At 41.8% G+C, this 16,998-nt stretch overlaps 1 protein-coding gene and 1 long non-coding RNA gene across 8 annotated transcripts in view; one reads left to right on the top strand and one right to left on the bottom strand.

The window, feature by feature from the left end:
- The window catches only part of LOC129633170 (uncharacterized), a 31,460-nt gene extending 27,832 nt beyond the window's left edge, over positions 1–3,628 (top strand). Inside the window, exons 3-4 of one of the 2 annotated variants that reach the window (XR_008704939.1) lie at positions 309–490; positions 1,306–3,628. This is a non-coding gene — a long non-coding RNA (uncharacterized LOC129633170). The remainder of the gene's footprint in view (positions 1–308; positions 491–1,305) is intronic. The other variant, XR_008704938.1, reaches the window with a different exon arrangement.
- Positions 1–16,998, bottom strand: part of ADAMTS12 (ADAM metallopeptidase with thrombospondin type 1 motif 12) — a 384,678-nt gene that overhangs the window by 8,319 nt on the left and 359,361 nt on the right. For all 6 annotated transcript variants that reach the window (XM_055554960.1, XM_055554962.1, XM_055554961.1 and 3 more), the window contains one exon: positions 12,062–12,221. In XM_055554960.1, the coding sequence (XP_055410935.1) occupies positions 12,062–12,221 (160 nt within the window). The remainder of the gene's footprint in view (positions 1–12,061; positions 12,222–16,998) is intronic.

The following is a 16,998-nucleotide window of genomic DNA, read 5'->3' as shown; positions in this document are numbered from 1 at the left end:
CATCCCAATTTGCCTATGTCTGTTCAATAGAAATCACACTTGGAACTTAAAGGGACAGTTACAAGCTTGTTCCCTTGCTGTCAGCTATGTCTAAGTTGAAGGGATAACATTTTGTGCACAAAAGGTAAAAAATAATTTCCATGTTGTTGGCAAATACAGATTCTGTAAGACTTTGGGTTCCTTGAGGCCAGGGACTGTGGCATACTCATATCTATATCCTCAGTTTTTACGTTTTGCATGAAACGTATCTTGTGATCAGCAATATTTGCTGAACAAATGAATGAATTGAAATTCTGTTCATCTGGAAGAATATCTTTCAGTAGGAAGTCTGCTGAGGAGTGGCCAAGAGGGAGCAGTAAGACCCTGAGCCCACCTCTTCCCACAGGCATACTAAAATTACAACGATGTACAGAGTAACTACTGATGAGAAAGACTTGCAGAAAAGATCTTCTTCAACTAAAGATATAAAGAAGAAACCATAAGGAAACAGGTAGGCAGGATGGAGATGTAGTACAGTTAAGACCCATAACTCTGGGTGGGTGGACCACAAATGAAAATAATAATCACAGAGGTTCTCCGTGAGCAGGGGGCCTGACCCCCACATCAGGCTTCCCAGACTAGTAGTCCTGAATGAATAATATGAGTCCCCAGGACATCTGCCTTAAGGCTGATAGGACTCTAATTTAGGACAGCCCAAGGGCTGCTGGAAATAAAGACCCTATTCTTAAAGGGCTTCCCTACTGGCTCAGATGGGAAAGAATTCACTTGTGATGCAAGAGACCCAGGTTCAATCCCTGGGTCACGGAGATCCCCCCAGAGAAGGGAATTGTTACTACTCCAGAATTATTGCCTGGAGAATCCCATGGACAGAGGAGCCTGTGGGCTACAGGCAATGGGGTCACAAAGAGTCGGACATGACTGAGCAACTAACACTTTGATTTAAAGGGCACACACAAAATTTCACATGCTCCAGGACCCAAGGCAGAAGCAGTAATCTGAAGGCAGTCTGTCTGAACCAGGATGCCCCAGGTCAGGCAACCTCCAGGTGCAGACACAGTACCCCAGTCACCAGCAGCCCTGCTGCTTTAAGGCCCCTTGAGCTGCCTTGACTTGGCCCTGCCCACTGGAGGGCCTAGGGCCCAGCCCTTCACACCAGTGTGCTAGGACTAGCTCCAGGACCCCCAGGGCCCAGTCCCCACCCACCAGCAGGTTGACACATCAACTCCAGGACCCAGAAGTCCCAGGACCAGGTTTCACCCTGCAGCTTGCCATGTCAGTAACCCCTGGCCCTTGTCCATTTGGCAGGTCAACATCTTCTCTGAGACACCTTGGACCCTTCATCCAGCAGCCCCAGGATATGACCCTACCTACCAGTGGGTCAATACCAGCTCTAGGACCTTCAGGACCCTGTAACAAGAGACCCCCGAACCTGGCTCTACCTATCTGCAGGCTGGCATCAGCTCCAAGTCACCCTGGGTCACACATCAGCAGGCCAACAGCAGCTTTGGGACACCATGGACCTCATAGCCAGTCATGTTAGGAACCAGCTCTGCCTACAGGTAGGGTTGTAGTCAGCCATCTCATGTCCTGGCCCCACCAAGGCAGAGCCTGGCAGAAACCTACAGGAAGCCAGCCACACCTACCAGACCACCCACAGTGGTCAGCCCATCACAACAGAAGGACCCATGCAGCCCATGTGGGGACACCTTTAGAGCATAAAGTTTTTGTGATGAGAGCAGACTATGCTGCTGGAACACATAGGATTTCTCTACAAAAGGCTGCTTCTCCAAGGTCAGAAAACATAACCTATCAAGCGCACAGAAATAAAAAGAGCAAATTAGGCAAAATGAGGCAATAGAGGAATATATCCCAAATGAAGGAATAAGATAAAATCCCAGAACTAACTACACTGAAGACAGGCAACCCATCCAAAAAAGAGTTCAAGGTAATGATTATAAAGATGCTCAAAGAACTTGAGAGAAGAATCGGTGAATACAGTGAGAGGATTAACAAAGAAAGAATCAAACAGCTGAAGAATAGAAAAGCTGAAATAAAAAATATACTAAAAGGAATTAACAGTGGATGAGATGATAGGAACAGATCAGCGAGCTGGAAGACAGTAGTAGAAATACTGAAGTTGAACAGAAAAGCAAAAAAAAATAAATAAATAAAAATGAGGACAGTTTAGAGACCTCTGTGATGCAATATTAAGTGCACTAACATTCACACTATAGGGACCCCAGAAGGAAAATTAGGGAAATGGGCAGAGAACATATTTGATGATGTAATAACTAAAAACTGCCCTAACCTGGAAAAGGAAAGAGACATCCAGGTCCAGGAAGCACATAGTCCAAAATAGGATCAACTCAAAGATGATCACATTGAGACACAATGTAATTAAAATGGCAAAAATTATAGGGAGAAAATTAAAACCAGCAAGGGAAAAACAACAAGTACAAGAGCATTCCCATAAGGCTGTCAGCTGACTCTTCAGCAGAAACTCTGCAGGCCAGAAGGGCATAATACATTTAAAGTGATCAAAGAGGAAATTCTTGGTTGTAACCAAGAATATTCTACCTGATGGAGAGATTGGAAGTTTTACAAAAGCTAAGAAAATTTAGCATCACTAAACTTATCTGGTAACTCAGACAGTACAGAATCCACCTGCAATGCAGGAGACCTGGGTTCGATCCCTGGGTTGAGAAGATCCCCTAGAGAAGGGCATGGCAACCCACTCCAGTATTCTTGCCTGGAAAATCCCATAGACAAGAGGAGCCCGATGGACTACAGTCCATTGGGTTACCCAGAGTAGGACACGACTGAGCGACTAAGCACACAAATTAGCTTTATAAGAAATGCTAAAGGGACTTCTATAAGTGAAAAATAAAATGTCACAATTAGAAACATGAAAATTACAAAAGGAAAAATTAAACGGTAAATACAAATATGCAATAAAGGCAAATATACAAAAAATCCATCATGTAGAAAGATTAAAAGGCAAAAACAGCAAGTTCATCTATATCCACAGTAAGTAGTTAAGAAATACACAAACAAAAATGCATAAAATATGATGTCAAAAACAATAAACATGAGAGAGAGGAGTAAAAATGCAGGGCTGTTAACACATTATTGACCAGGGGATTTTAGTAGACACTAATGCCTGTGGCCAGTGAATTGGTATGTAAGTGAACACTCAAATGTCTCCAGTCAGTAACATTCAGGTAAAAAACAGATGTATTAATATGTCTCTGGTCAATAATGTGTTAAATGCATCCTATACATAGGAAATCCTAAAAAGATGTCAACAAAAACCACTAGAGCTCATCACTGAATTCAATAAAGTTGCAGGACACAAAGTTAATATACAGAAATCAGATGCATTTCTACACACTAACAATGAACTATCAGAGAAATAGAAGAAACAATTCTATTTACAATATCAAAAGGAATGAAATACCAAGGAATAAATTAAAGGAGTTAAAAACTGTACTTGGAAAACTATCAGACACTGATGAAAGAAAATGAAGAAGACACAATCAACTGGAAAGATATCCTGTGTTTATGAATTGGAAGAATTAATTCTGTTAAAATGACTATACTACCCAAGGAAATCTACAGATTCAATGCACTCCCTATCAAATTACCAAATGCATTTTTTACAGAACTAGAAGAGATTAATTCTTAAATTTGTATGGAAACACAAAAGATTCCCCAATAGCCAAAACAATCTTCAGAAAGAAGAACAAAGCTAGAGGTATTACATGTCCTGATTTCCAACTATCTGACAAAGCTATAGTAATCAAAACAGTATGGTACTGACACAAAAACAGACACTGCTCGATGGAACAGAAAAGACAGCCCAGAAACGGACCCACCCTCACATGGGCAAATAACCTATGACAAAACAGTGAAGACTATACAATGGGGGACTGACAGCCTCTTCAACAAATGGTGCTGGGAGAATGAACAGCTACATGCAAAAGAATCAAACTGGATTATTCTCTCACATCATGCACAAAAATATATTCAAAGTGGATTAAAGGCTTAAGTGTAAGAAAAAACCCACAAAATTTCTTGAAGAAAACAGCAGTACATGCTTTGATGTCAGTCTTAGTAATTTTTTTTTTTTTTTTTTTGGATCTGTCTATTTAGGTAAGGGAAACAAAAGCAAAAATAAATGAGGATATATCAAACTAAAAATCTTCTGCCTAGTGAAGGAAAATATCAACAAAACATAAAGGCTGCCTACTGAATACCCAAGATCCTGATGCTGGGAAAGACTAAAGGCAGGAGGAGAAGGGGATGACAGAAGATGAGATGGTTGAATGGCATCACCGACTCGATGAACATGAGTTTGAGCAAGCTCCGGGAGTTGGTGATGGACAGGGAAGCCTGGCTTACTGCAGTCCATGGGATTGCAAAGAGACACTACTGAGCAACTGAACTGAACTGAATTGGAGAAGATATTTGCAAACTGTATTTGATAAGGGGTTACTATCCAAAATATTCAAAGTTCTCATACATCAACATCAAAAAGCATGCTGCTAAGCTGCTGCTAAGTCGCTTCAGTCGTGTCCAACTCTGTGCAACCCCATAGACGGCAGCCAACCAGGCTCCTCCATCCCCGGGATTCTCCAGGCAAGAACACTGGAGTGGGTTGCCATTGCCTTCTCCAATGTATGAAAGTGAAAAGTGAAAGTCAAGTCGCTCAGTCGTGTCCAACTTTTTGCAACCCCATGGACTGCAGCCTACCAGGCTCCTCCATCCATGGGATTTTCCAGGCAAGAGTACTGGAGTGGGGTGCCATGGCCTTCTCCGAGACCTGATTAAAAGATGGGCAGAGGATCTGAACAGAAATTTTTCCAAAGACATGCAGCTGGGCAACAGGCATGTGAAAGGATGCTCAGCATTACTAATCATCAGGGAAATGCAACTCAAAACCACAATGAGATATCACTTCACACCAGTCAGAATGTCTTGCATCAAGAAGATCACAAATCACAAATGTTGGCCAGGATGTGGAGAAAAGGGAGCCCTTGTGCCCTGTTGGTGGGAATGCAAGTTGGTGCAGCTACTATGGAAAACAATATGGATATTCCTCAAAAAATTAAAAATAAAACTACCATACAATCCAAAAATCCCACTCCTAGGTATTTATCCAAAGAAAACAAGAACACTAATTAGAAAACACATATGTACCCTTATGTTCATTGCAGCAACAATAGCCAACATATGGAAATGACATAAATGCCCATCAATAGAAAAATAGATAAGATGTATATATCATTCAGATATGTACAATGAAGTAATACTCAGCCATGAAAAAGAAATGAGATCCTGCCATTTGCCACAATATGGATGAACCTAGAGGGTATTAACACTAAATTAAATCAGAGATCTTATATGTGGAATCTCCAAAAATAAAAAACAAAAACAGACTAATAGATACAGAGAACAAACAGGTGGTTTCCAGGAGAGTGTAGGGTAAGGGGAGGAAAAGAAATAGGTGGAGGATATTAAGAGGTACAGACTTCCAGTTACAAAATTAATGAGTCATGGGTATAGAATGTACAGTGTGGGGAATACAGTCAATAACTCTGTAATATATTTGTATGGTTACATACCATAACTAGACATCATTATGATCAGTTTGAACTGTATAGAAATATCAAATCAGTATGTTGTATACCAGGCACTAATGGTGTTGTTTGTTATGCTTCAAAAACTAACTAACTCATAGAGAAATAGGTCAGATTGTCGTTACCAGGGGTGGGGTCTTTTCACCAGATAAAGACAGAGGATGAGATGGTTGGAGAGCATCACCATCTCAATATACATGAGTTTGCGCAAACTCTGGGAGATAGTGAAGGACAAGGAAGCCTGTAGTACTGCAGTTCATGGGGTCACAAACCGACAGACACAACTTAGCAAGTGCACAACAACAACAGAGGTGGGTGGTGTGGTGGGGGTGGGAATTGGATGAAGGCAATCAAAAGGTAGAAACTTCTGGTTATAACATAAGTACTAAGGATGTAACATATAACATGACAAATATAGTTAGTGATGCTGTACATTATATATGAAAGTGGTTAAGAGGAATCCTAAGCATCCTCATCACAAAACAATTTTTTCTATTTCTTTAATTTTGTATCTATGAGATGATGTCCATTTGCAAACTTTTCATGATTATCACTTCCTGTTGTAATTAAATAATTACATGTAATAATTATGCTGTACACCTTAAACTTATATAGTGCTATATGTCAATTATATCTCAAATAAAACTGGGACAAAAAATTTTAAAAGTCTACTGACTCAAATGTTTATTTGTATCAACTTTAAGTCCTGTCATTCCTTATTACTTTTATTATTTGTATTTACTTCTGTACCCCTCATTCCCCAAATTAAAAAACAACAACTCAAAAATGGTGTGCATAAAGGGTTAGCTTTTGATTTTTAATCATTATGAATGTAATGTCTAGAATATAGATGATACTCAGTAAATATTTCTGAATGAATTAAAAATTTTTTTTTCTAATCCCAGATACTTGGATTCTATAGTCCCCACTATGAAAGTGGTAATTCTAATTTAGATTTTAAGTCACTAGCAATTTAGACAGCACCTAAAGGAAGTAAAAGGCAAACCTTACATGAATTCATACCTGATTTTACAAGATGGGCATGTGCTCAGTCGCTCAGTCATGTCTGACTCTCTGCAACCCTATGCACTATAGCTCATCAGGTTCCTCTGTCCATGGGATTTCCCAGGCAAGAGTACCTGAGTGGGTTGCCATTTTTGTCTCCCAGGGAACTTCTCGGCCCAGTGATTGAACCATGTTTCCTGTGTGTCCTGCATTGGCAAGTGGATTCTTTACCACTCGCCACCTAGGAAGTTCAAGATGGGCTTGGGGGCATGTTTACTGTGGTGGCTGGCCAGCTGAGAAGAATCTGGGCATTGGATGATATTTGGCAAAACTAATACAATTATGTAAAGTTTAAAAATTAAAAAAAAAAGCATTTTAGAGGGCATGAGTGTCAGGATCAGATCAGACCAGTCGCTCAGTCATGTCCGACTCTTTGCGACCCCATGAATCACAGCATGCCAGGCCTCCCTCTCCATCACCAACTCCCGGAGTTCACTCAGACTCACGTCCATTGAGTCAGTGATGCCATCCAGCCATCTCATCCTCTGTCATCCCCTTCTCCTCCTGCCCCCAATCCCTCCCAGCATCAGAGTCTTTTCCAATGAGTCAACTCTTCGCATGAGGTGGCCAAAGTACTGGAGTTTCAGCTTTAGCATCATTCCTTCCAAAGGAATCCCAGGGCCGATCTCTTTCAGAATGGACTGGTTGGATCTCCTTGCAGTCCAAGGGACTCTCAAGAGTCTTCTCCAACACCACAGTTCAAAAGCATCAATTCTTCGGTGCTCAGCCTTCTTCACAGTCCAACTCTCACATCCATACATGACCACAGGAAAAACCATAGCCTTGACTAGACGAACCTTTGTTGGCAAAGTAATGTCTCTGCTTTTGAATATGCTATCTAGGTTGGTTATAACCTTCCTTCCAAGAAGTAAGTGTCTTTTAATTTCATGGCTGCAGTCACCATCTGCAGTGATTTTGGAGCCCAGAAAAATAGTCTGACACTGTTTCCACTGTTTCCCCATCTATTTCCCATGAAGTGGTGGGACCAGATGCCATGATCTTCGTTTTCTGAATGTTGAGCTTTAAGCCAACTTTTTCACTCTCCACTTTCACTTTCATCAAGAGGCTTCTGAGTTCCTCTTCACTTTCTGCCATAAGGGTGGTGTCATCTGCATATCTGAGGTTCTTGATATTTCTCCCGGCAATCTTGATTCCAGCTTGTGTTTCTTCCAGTCCAGCATTTCTCATGATGTACTCTGCATATAAGTTAAATAAACAGGGTGACAATATACAGCCTTGACGAACTCCTTTTCCTATTTGGAACCAGTCTCTTGTTCCATGTCCAGTTCTAACTGTTGCTTCCTGACCTGCATACAAATTTCTCAAGAGGCAGATCAGGTGGTCTGGTATTCCCATCTCTTTCAGAATTTTCCACAGTTTACTGTGATCCACACAGTCAAAGGCTTTGGCATAGTCAATAAAGCAGAAATAGATGCCTTTCTGGAACTCTCTTGCTTTTTCCATGATCCAGCGGATGTTGGCAATTTGATCTCTGGTTCCTCTGCCTTTTCTAAAACCAGCTTGAACATCAGGAAGTTCACGGTTTACATATTGCTGAAGCCTGGCTTGGAGAATTTTGAGCATTACTTTACTATCGTGTGAGATGAGTATAATTGTGCAGTCGTTTGAGCATTCTTTGGCATTGCCTTTCTTTGGGACTGGAATGAAAACTGACCTTTTCCAGTCCTGTGGCCACTGCTGAGTTTTCCAAATGTGCTGGCATATTGAGTGCAGCATTTTCACAGCATCATCTTTCAGGATTTGGAATAGCTCAACTGGAATTCCATCACCTCCACTCGCTTTGTTCGTAGTGATGCTTTCTAAGGCCCACTTGACTTCACATTCCAGGATGTCAGGCTCTAGGTCAGTGATCACACCATCGTGATTATCTGGGTCGTGAAGATCTTTTTTGTACAGTTCTTCTGTGTATTCTTGCCATCTCTTCTTAATATCTTCTGCTTCTGTTAGGTCCATACCATTTCTGTCCTTTATTGAGCTCATCTTTGCATGAAATATTCCTTTGGTATCTCTGATTTTCTTGAAGAGATCCCTAGTCTTTCCCATTCTGTTGTTTTCCTCTATTTCTTTGCATTGATCGCTGAAGAAGGCTTTCTTATCTCTTCTTGCTATTCTTTGGAACTCTGCATTCAGATGTTTATATCTTTCCTTTTCTCCTTTGCTTTTCACTTCTCTTCTTTTCACAGCTATTTGTAAGGCCTCCCCAGACAGCCATTTTGCTTTTTTGCATTTCTTTTCTATGGGAATGGTCTTGATCCCTGTCTCCTGTACAATGTCATGAACCTCATTCCATAGTTCATCTGATGAACTATGGAATGAGTGCCAGGATAGCTTTTCTTAAATCCAAGAATCTCATGCAGCTGCTCTTTCCTGTTGTTTCTATATGAGTAAGCATGGCTCTGCCTTCAAGAGAAGCTTGTAATTACCTTTTGTTGTCCTGATAATTGTTGGTGAGTAGAATTCATTGTTATTTACATCCATTGCCAGCCAACTGTTAGTCATCACCTCTTCAGTGTGAGATTTCAATGTAAAAATTACCAGATACACATTTAACCCAATTTTGATTGTTGAAAACTGTCTTAAACTCTCGTGTTGCTGGGCAGTGCGATGTATGTATAATGTAAAATAACCTATAGGGACTTCCCTGGCTGTCCAGTGGTTAAGACTCCATGCTTCCACTGCAGGGAGCATGGGTTCAATCCCTGGTCAGATTCTGCACGCTGCAAGGTGTAGCCACAAACAACAACAACAAACCCTAGGCATGGTCAACCAAGACTATGTTGCTGCCTTGATTATATAAAAACCAACATAATTTAGAAGGATTCTGTGCCCTCAGCATTTTAAAAAGTGGTACCAGAGAATGTGATGGAATGAAAGGAAAAGAGTTCCAAATTGACCCTTTGGTCTAGAACAGGATGCTTCTTATGAAAAGAGGCTCATGACTGCTAATTATTAGAGAAATGTGAAACAAAACTACGTTGAGGTACCTACAGATTATCATACTAAGTGAAGTAAGTCAGAACGAGAAAGACAAATACCACATGCTATCACTTATATTGTATGTGGATTCTAAAATATGACCCCGATGAACCTGTCTATGAAACAGAAACAGACTCAAAGGCATAGAGAACAGGCTTGTGGTTACCAAGCATGGGGGTGGGAGAGGGATGGATTGGGCTTCTGGGATTAGCAGGTGCAAACTATTATATACATAGACTGGATAGACAACACGGTCCTACTGAATACAGGTAACTATATTCAATATCCTGTGATAAACCAGAATGGGAAAGAACGTGAACAAGAATATATACAATGGAATCACTTTGTTGTACAGGAGAAATTAACACAACGTTGTAAATCAACCGTACTTGAATAAAATTAAAAAATAGAACAGGGTGCTTCTCAAGCCTTAAGGCACACCCAAATCACCTGGGATTCTTGTTTAACTGCAGATTCTGATTCAGTAGGTCTGGGGTGAGGCCAGAGATCCCGCATTTCTGAGAAGCTCCCAGGTGATGCCAGTGCAGCTAGTCCAGGGGCCACACTTTGAGTAGCTGAGAGTCTGGAAGACTAAAACTTAATAAAACCTCTGAAAACAAGCCCCAGGTAGCTCTGTTTGGAGTTTAGAGTAAGGCCAATGACAGCCACTGTCAAATGCACGCTGGTCAGAGAGAAGCTGCATGTGATCATTAGATCTGAAGCATTTTCTCAGTGCACTTTGTTCAGGATTTCCAACCCATACCTCTCTCCTGACTTCTGCACCTGTGTAAAAACCAATCACAGGCCACTCCTACCTAAAGGATTCATAGACTGCTCTGAAAACATATCCCACACAGAACACAATACCTTTCCTGGTTCCCAAATCCACCCTGGGCCTCCTCTTTCAGGGAATGGTAGCCTCATCTACTCAGCTACCCAAGTCGGACATCTGGGCTTTGTTCTCCCTCCTCTTTTCCAGCACAAAGTCCTGTCAGGTCTCTCTTTTAAGCAGCCCTTGAATCCACTTACTTCTGTCTGCTTGCACTTCTGCTGCCTTAGTTCACGCCACACACATCTCCTGATTAAGGTACAGTTGCGTCCCTGACCTGGTCCCCTTCTCCACCTTCCACAGTGCAGCATGCATGACTCTCTTACCTTGACTCCCCTGTTTGGAATACTTCAAGGGCTCCCATCTGCCCTAGGCATAAATCAGCTCATCAGCATGCTTCACAAGGCTCTTTATCCTCTAGCTCCAGCTTACCTCGCTAGTCCTACTGCTTCCTAACTCCCCTTGAACTGTGTACTGTATTTAGACTTACATGCCATGACATCATCTTCTTCCTGCTTACTGCATACTCTGAAAGCTGCTCTTGGAAACTGCAGCCTGACCTTTCTACTCATCCTTCACTTCCCTCCACCCCCACCCCCAGTTTATGTGTGATGACCTTCCCAAGTACTCTCTTAACATCATAACCTCACTGGTTGGTGATCTTCCTCATTTGATATTATGTTTGGCACACAGCAAGTGCTCAACAAATATCTGTTAAATAAATACACCATCTGTAGATAAACAATCTTTAGGGAAACTCTTCTCAATATATTTACTCTGACCACAGTCTCTGCTGAATGCCAGCCCTCAGTGCTCAGAAGGAGGCAAGGAGCAGATCTATAAACCACAGGTTTCGCTACCGCTCACGCTTAAAAGTATTTGAAAAAAGACTACTACTGGTAGAGAGCCTTAAATACCTTCAAGTCTACCTTTTCTGGGAGCTTATGGTCAATGGTATCAGAGTGTGGGTGTGTAAACTCTCAGTCCATTGGCCTCGAGAGCAGATAGCTCTGAGACTTAACTTTCCTCTGGAGTGTCCCCGTGGGACCAGGTTGAAGTCAGGACTGTGTCTGAAATGGCAGGCTGGCTGTGCTTTCTCTCTTTTCTGCCTTGTTTCCCTCTCCCTCAGCATCTTCCATGGGAGCACTTGCTTAATGAATCCCTGGGACACAGGTGTGCACCTTGGAGTCTGTTTCTGCAGAACCTAAGACATCAGTGCTGGATGATAGAAAGGGCCATTTAGCACTTGACTGGGCTCCTGAGAAAGGCTAGATAGAACATTTCTCAGAAACCTTGAAAAAACAGAAGTGATTCTCATCTGTGTGGGAAATCAGTGTGAATGTGCTCTCAGATAGGAAAAGGGATGAGATAGTCCCTCAAGGAGCTAGTGTCAAACTTTACCAAATCAGACAAATGGCTCCCAGAGGAGCTGGCTCAGTAACAGGGACTAAAATGGCCCACAGACCGAGTCATGCAGGACAGTTTACTTATGAAAAGCTCTATGCCCCCCTGAGCAAAGCCATTCACCTACCAGCATTCTTCCGGCAGGCCTGCGGGTTGCACTTCTGGAATTCCGGGGGTCTGGGTTCATGATCACACAGGCATTGGTCCTGGCCTTCGGTTTTATTGTTCTCTGAGGCCACACAATGGACAGTCCTCTTCTGAAAGCCACCTCCACAGGACACAGTGCACTGGAAGAGAGGGGCACATGGAGAGAGTCAGAATTCTCTCCCAAGATCGCTGGGGGAACTCCGGCAGAGGTGCTCTAACCCCACAGTGGTCAAGTAGGTTGTGCTGCGAAGTCCCTTCAGTCATGTCCAACTCTTTGTGACCCCATGGACTGTAGCTCGCTAGGCTCCTCTGTCCATGGGATTCTCCAGGCAAGAATACTGGAGTGGGTTGCCATGCCCTCCTCCAGGGGGACCCAGGGATTGAACTCACATCTCTTAGGTTTCCTGCACTGGGAGGCGGATATTTTACCACTAGTGCCACCCGGAAGGACGGTCAAATAGAGGAAGCCTCAATTATCACAGGTCTTTTTGAAGGAGTCATCGAATAAAAGCAGGAATAATTTGGAGATGTGAATTTAGGAAGAGTTTAGGTTATAGACTGGCAATTGAATTTGGCTTAATTTACTATTGGGTTCTCTGAAGAATGTGGACAGAGGGTGAACTGCAAGCAACACAGAAAAAATTTCTTATCTGGGCCCTGGTGCCTCAGCAATCCAGTTTCTCTAAACTGGTTTCGATCTGGGGCTGGGAATCAGGTGTAAGGAGAAGGCACAGAGCTACCAGGAAGGCTCAGAGAGGATAAAAAGGGAAGAGGGAGAAGAAAAGCAAGGTGGAATGGAGGGAGGATTTGGAATGGACTTGGATGCATGTGTGGCCTCAAGCCACCTAACAGACAAGATTCATGTAATGTTCTGATGTATATGGCTGCCTGGAAGCAGAAGGAGACTCTCTGGGCTGTGAAAACCATCGGGGGATGTAATAAAATGTGTCTGAATATATTATATATACATATATATAGATCAGATCAGATCACATCAGATCAGTTGCTCAGTCGTGTCTGACTCTTTGCGACCCCATGAATCGCAGCACGCCAGGCCTCCCTGTCCATCACCAACTCCCGGAGTTCACTCAGACTCACGTCCATCAAATCAGTGATGCCATCCAGCCATCTCATCCTCTGTCCTTCCCTTCTCCTCCTTCCCCCAATCCCTCCCAGCATCAGAGTCTTTTCCAATGAGTCAGCTCTTCGCATGAGGTGGCCAAAGTACTGGAGTTTCAGCTTCAGCATCATTCCTTCCAAAGAAATCCCAGGGCTGATCTCCTTCAGAATGGACTGGTTGGATCTCCTTGCAGTCCAAGGGACTCTCAAGAGTCTTCTCCAACACCACAGTTCAAAAGCATCAATTCTTCGGTGCTCAGCCTTCTTCACAGTCCAACTCTCACATCCATACATGACCACAGGAAAAGCCATAGCCTTGACTAGACGGACCTTTGTTGGCAAAGTAATGTCTCTGCTTTTGAATATACTTTCTAGGTTGGTCATAACTTTCCTTCCAAGGAGTAAGCGTCTTTTAATTTCATGGCTGCAGTCACCATCTGCAGTGATTTTGGAGCCCCCAAAAATAAAGTCTGACACTGTTTCCCCATCTATTTCCCATGAAGTGATGGGACTGGATGCCATGATCTTCATTTTCTGAATGTTGAGCTTTAAGCCAACTTTTTCACTCTCCACTTTCACTTTGATCAAGAGGCTTTTGAGTTCCTCTTCATTTTCTGCCATAAGGGTGGTGTCATCTGCATATCTGAGGTTATTGATATTTCTCCCGGCAATCTTGATTCCAGCTTGTGCTTCTTCCAGTCCAGCGTTTCTCATGATATACTCTGCATGTAAGTTAAATAAACAGGGTGACAATATACAGCCTTGACGAACTCCTTTTCCTATTTGGAACCAGTCTGTTGTTCCATGTCCAGTTCTAACTGTTGCTTCCTGACCTGCATACAAATTTCTCAAGAGGCAGATATATATAGATACTCTTCTTAAAAAATTATTTTTACTGTGGTAAAATATATACTGAAGAATTGATGATTTCAAATTATGGTGCTACAGAAAACTTTTGAGAGTCCTTTAGACTGCAAGGAGATCAAACCAGGCAATCCTAAAGGAAACCAATCCTGAGTGTTCATTGGAAGGACTAATGCTAAAGCTGAAGCTCTAACATTTTGGCCACCAGATGCAAAGAGCCAACTTGCTGGAAAAGACCCTGATGCTGGGAAAGATTGAAGGCAGGAGGAGAAGGGGACGACAGAGGGTGAGACAGTTGGATAGCATCACCAACTCAGTGAACATGAATTTGAGCAAACTCTGGGAGATAATGAAGGACAGGGAAGCCTGGCATGCTGCAGTCTATGGAGTCACAAAGAATTGTACATGAGTTACTGACTGAACAGTAACAACAAAAATACGTAAAACATAAAATTTATTTTAACCATTTTCCACTATACAGTTTCACTTAAATACATTCACATTGTTCTATGATCATTACCACCAAACATCTCTAGGACGTTTCCATTTTCCCAAATAGAAACCTTCTATGCCTCAACCCACCTCTGCCCCACCCCTGGCAACTATCATTCTAAATTTTTTCTCAATGAATTTGACTACTTGAGGTACCTCATATGAGTGGAACCATACAGTATTTGTCATTTTGTGACTTGCTTATTTCAATTAACATCTTCAAGTTTCCTCCATGTTATAGCAAGTGTCAACATTTCCCTAGATGCAACAACATTCCATTGTATGTAGAGAATACTTTTTTCTTTTTTTTTTTTTGAGATCACATTTTCTTTATCCATTGATGGACACTTGGGTAGCTTCCACATTCCGGCTGTTGTAAACTACATATACTCTTATGATTCACATTCTATTTCATATTTTACTACTTTTAGTCTCATCTTTCTTATATAATTAAAATCTCCCTAAGAGAAGAAACCAGTTCTCCTTTCTTTATCCTGCATGGCAGGTAGGTAAGTGCTAAACATAGCCTGACCATACAGTAAATACTCATTGACTGACTGCCAGAAAAAGACTGCTGCATGCCAAACTCTGGAAAAATCTCCAGGCCCTAAATATTCCATCTGCCATTTGAATTACTGTTGGTCAACAAGACTGTAGTTGTTGTTCAGTCGCTAAGTCATGTCCGACTCTGCGACCCCATGGACTGCAGCACACCAGGCCTCCCTGTCCCTCACCATGTCCCGAAGTTTGCCCAAGTTTCATGTCCATTGCATTGGTGATGCCATCCAGCCATCTCATCCTCTGATGCCCTCTTATCCTGCCCTCAATCTTTCCTAGCACCAGGGACTTTTGCAATGAGTCAACTGTTTACATCTGGCTTAGACAGTCAACAAGATTACTAGATTTTAAAATACTACCCACACTGGGGCACCACTGAAACTCAGAATACTGCTACCAAACCCTGTTTCTCACAAAACTCCAAATGGAATAAGAGGAGAAACATCAAATTTTTCTTAACACCCACAGCTTTATTTTAATCTGTTCTTCATAAAGCCTAGAGCAAGGTGATAAGCATGGAACTTCATGTTGTTTTATAAAGTCAGAGATTCCTCTGATTAAACCTAAAGGTAACTTTATTCAGTGAATAAAATTGATATGAATCAAATTCTCTGTGGGGAAAAAGATAAGAAAATAACTATGTAACTGATCCTGAGTAGACAAAGTGTGCAACATAGGACAGAAGGAAGAACAAGGGAAATTAATAAAGGGTGTTGGATGTCCTGGACCAGAATTCAGGAAACTTGGGCTTTCTCACTCTTACACATTGTCCTGGATCTTACTCAACCGCTCTCTTTCTTCTACTGTAAAATAAGATTGTTAGATAAAGAACATATGACTTCCTTTACTGCTTTCTACTTCTAAGGATCTGATGGAACTAGGCTGGGCTGGTGGTCCTGGGTGCTGAAGTCACACAGGCCCCCTGGGCAGGACAAATGTAGATCAATGAAATACAACAGAAAGCCCAGAAATAAACCCATGTACCTATGGTCAATTAATCTTCAACAAAGGAGGCAATAATATACGATGGAGAAAAGACAGTCTCTCCAATAACTGGTGCTGGGAAAATTGGACAATTTACCAGTTTTCCAATGTAAAAGAATGAAATTAGAATATTCTCTAACACCATATATAAAAAATAAACTCAAAATAGATTAAAGACCTCAGTGTAAGACTGGATACTATCAAACTCTTAGAGGAAAACAGAGGCAGAACACTCTTTGACATAAATCACAGCAATATCTTTTTTGATCTACCTCCTAGAGTAATGAAAATTAAAACAAAAATAAACAAATATAGCCTAATTAAATTCAAAAACTTTTGCAGAGCAAAGGAAATTGTAAACAAAATGAAAAGACAACCTACAGAATGGGAGAAAGTATCTGCAAATGAAAGGGCTGATGAGGGATTAATATTCAAAATCTACAAACAGCTCAGGTAGATCCATATTAAAAAAAAAAAAAAAAAGACCACAACCCAATAAAAAAATGGGCAGAATAGCTAAATAGACATTTCTCTAAAGAAGACATACAGGTAATCAAAAAGCACATGAAAAGATAGTCAACACTGAGACTTCCTTGCTGGCCCAGTCCTTAAGACTTGGAGCTTTCAATGTAAGGGGACACATGTTCAACCCCTATTTGGGGAACTAAGACCTCACATGCCACACAGACAAAAAAAAAAAAAAAAAAAAGGTACTCAACATTGCTAATTATCATTGTTTTAATGGCTAAGTCATGTCTGACTCTTTTGCAACCCCATGGACTATAGCCCATCAGGGTCCTCTGTCCATGGGATTTCTCAGGTAAGAATACTGGAGTGGCTTGCCATTTCCTTCACCAGGGGATCTTCCTGATCCAGGGATTGAACCTGTGTCTCCTGTAT

Source organism: Bubalus kerabau, chromosome 18, assembly GCF_029407905.1.
Source record: "Bubalus kerabau isolate K-KA32 ecotype Philippines breed swamp buffalo chromosome 18, PCC_UOA_SB_1v2, whole genome shotgun sequence".
Taxonomy (NCBI): Eukaryota; Metazoa; Chordata; class Mammalia; order Artiodactyla; family Bovidae; genus Bubalus; species Bubalus kerabau.
This window is presented reverse-complemented; position numbering and strand designations above follow the sequence as displayed.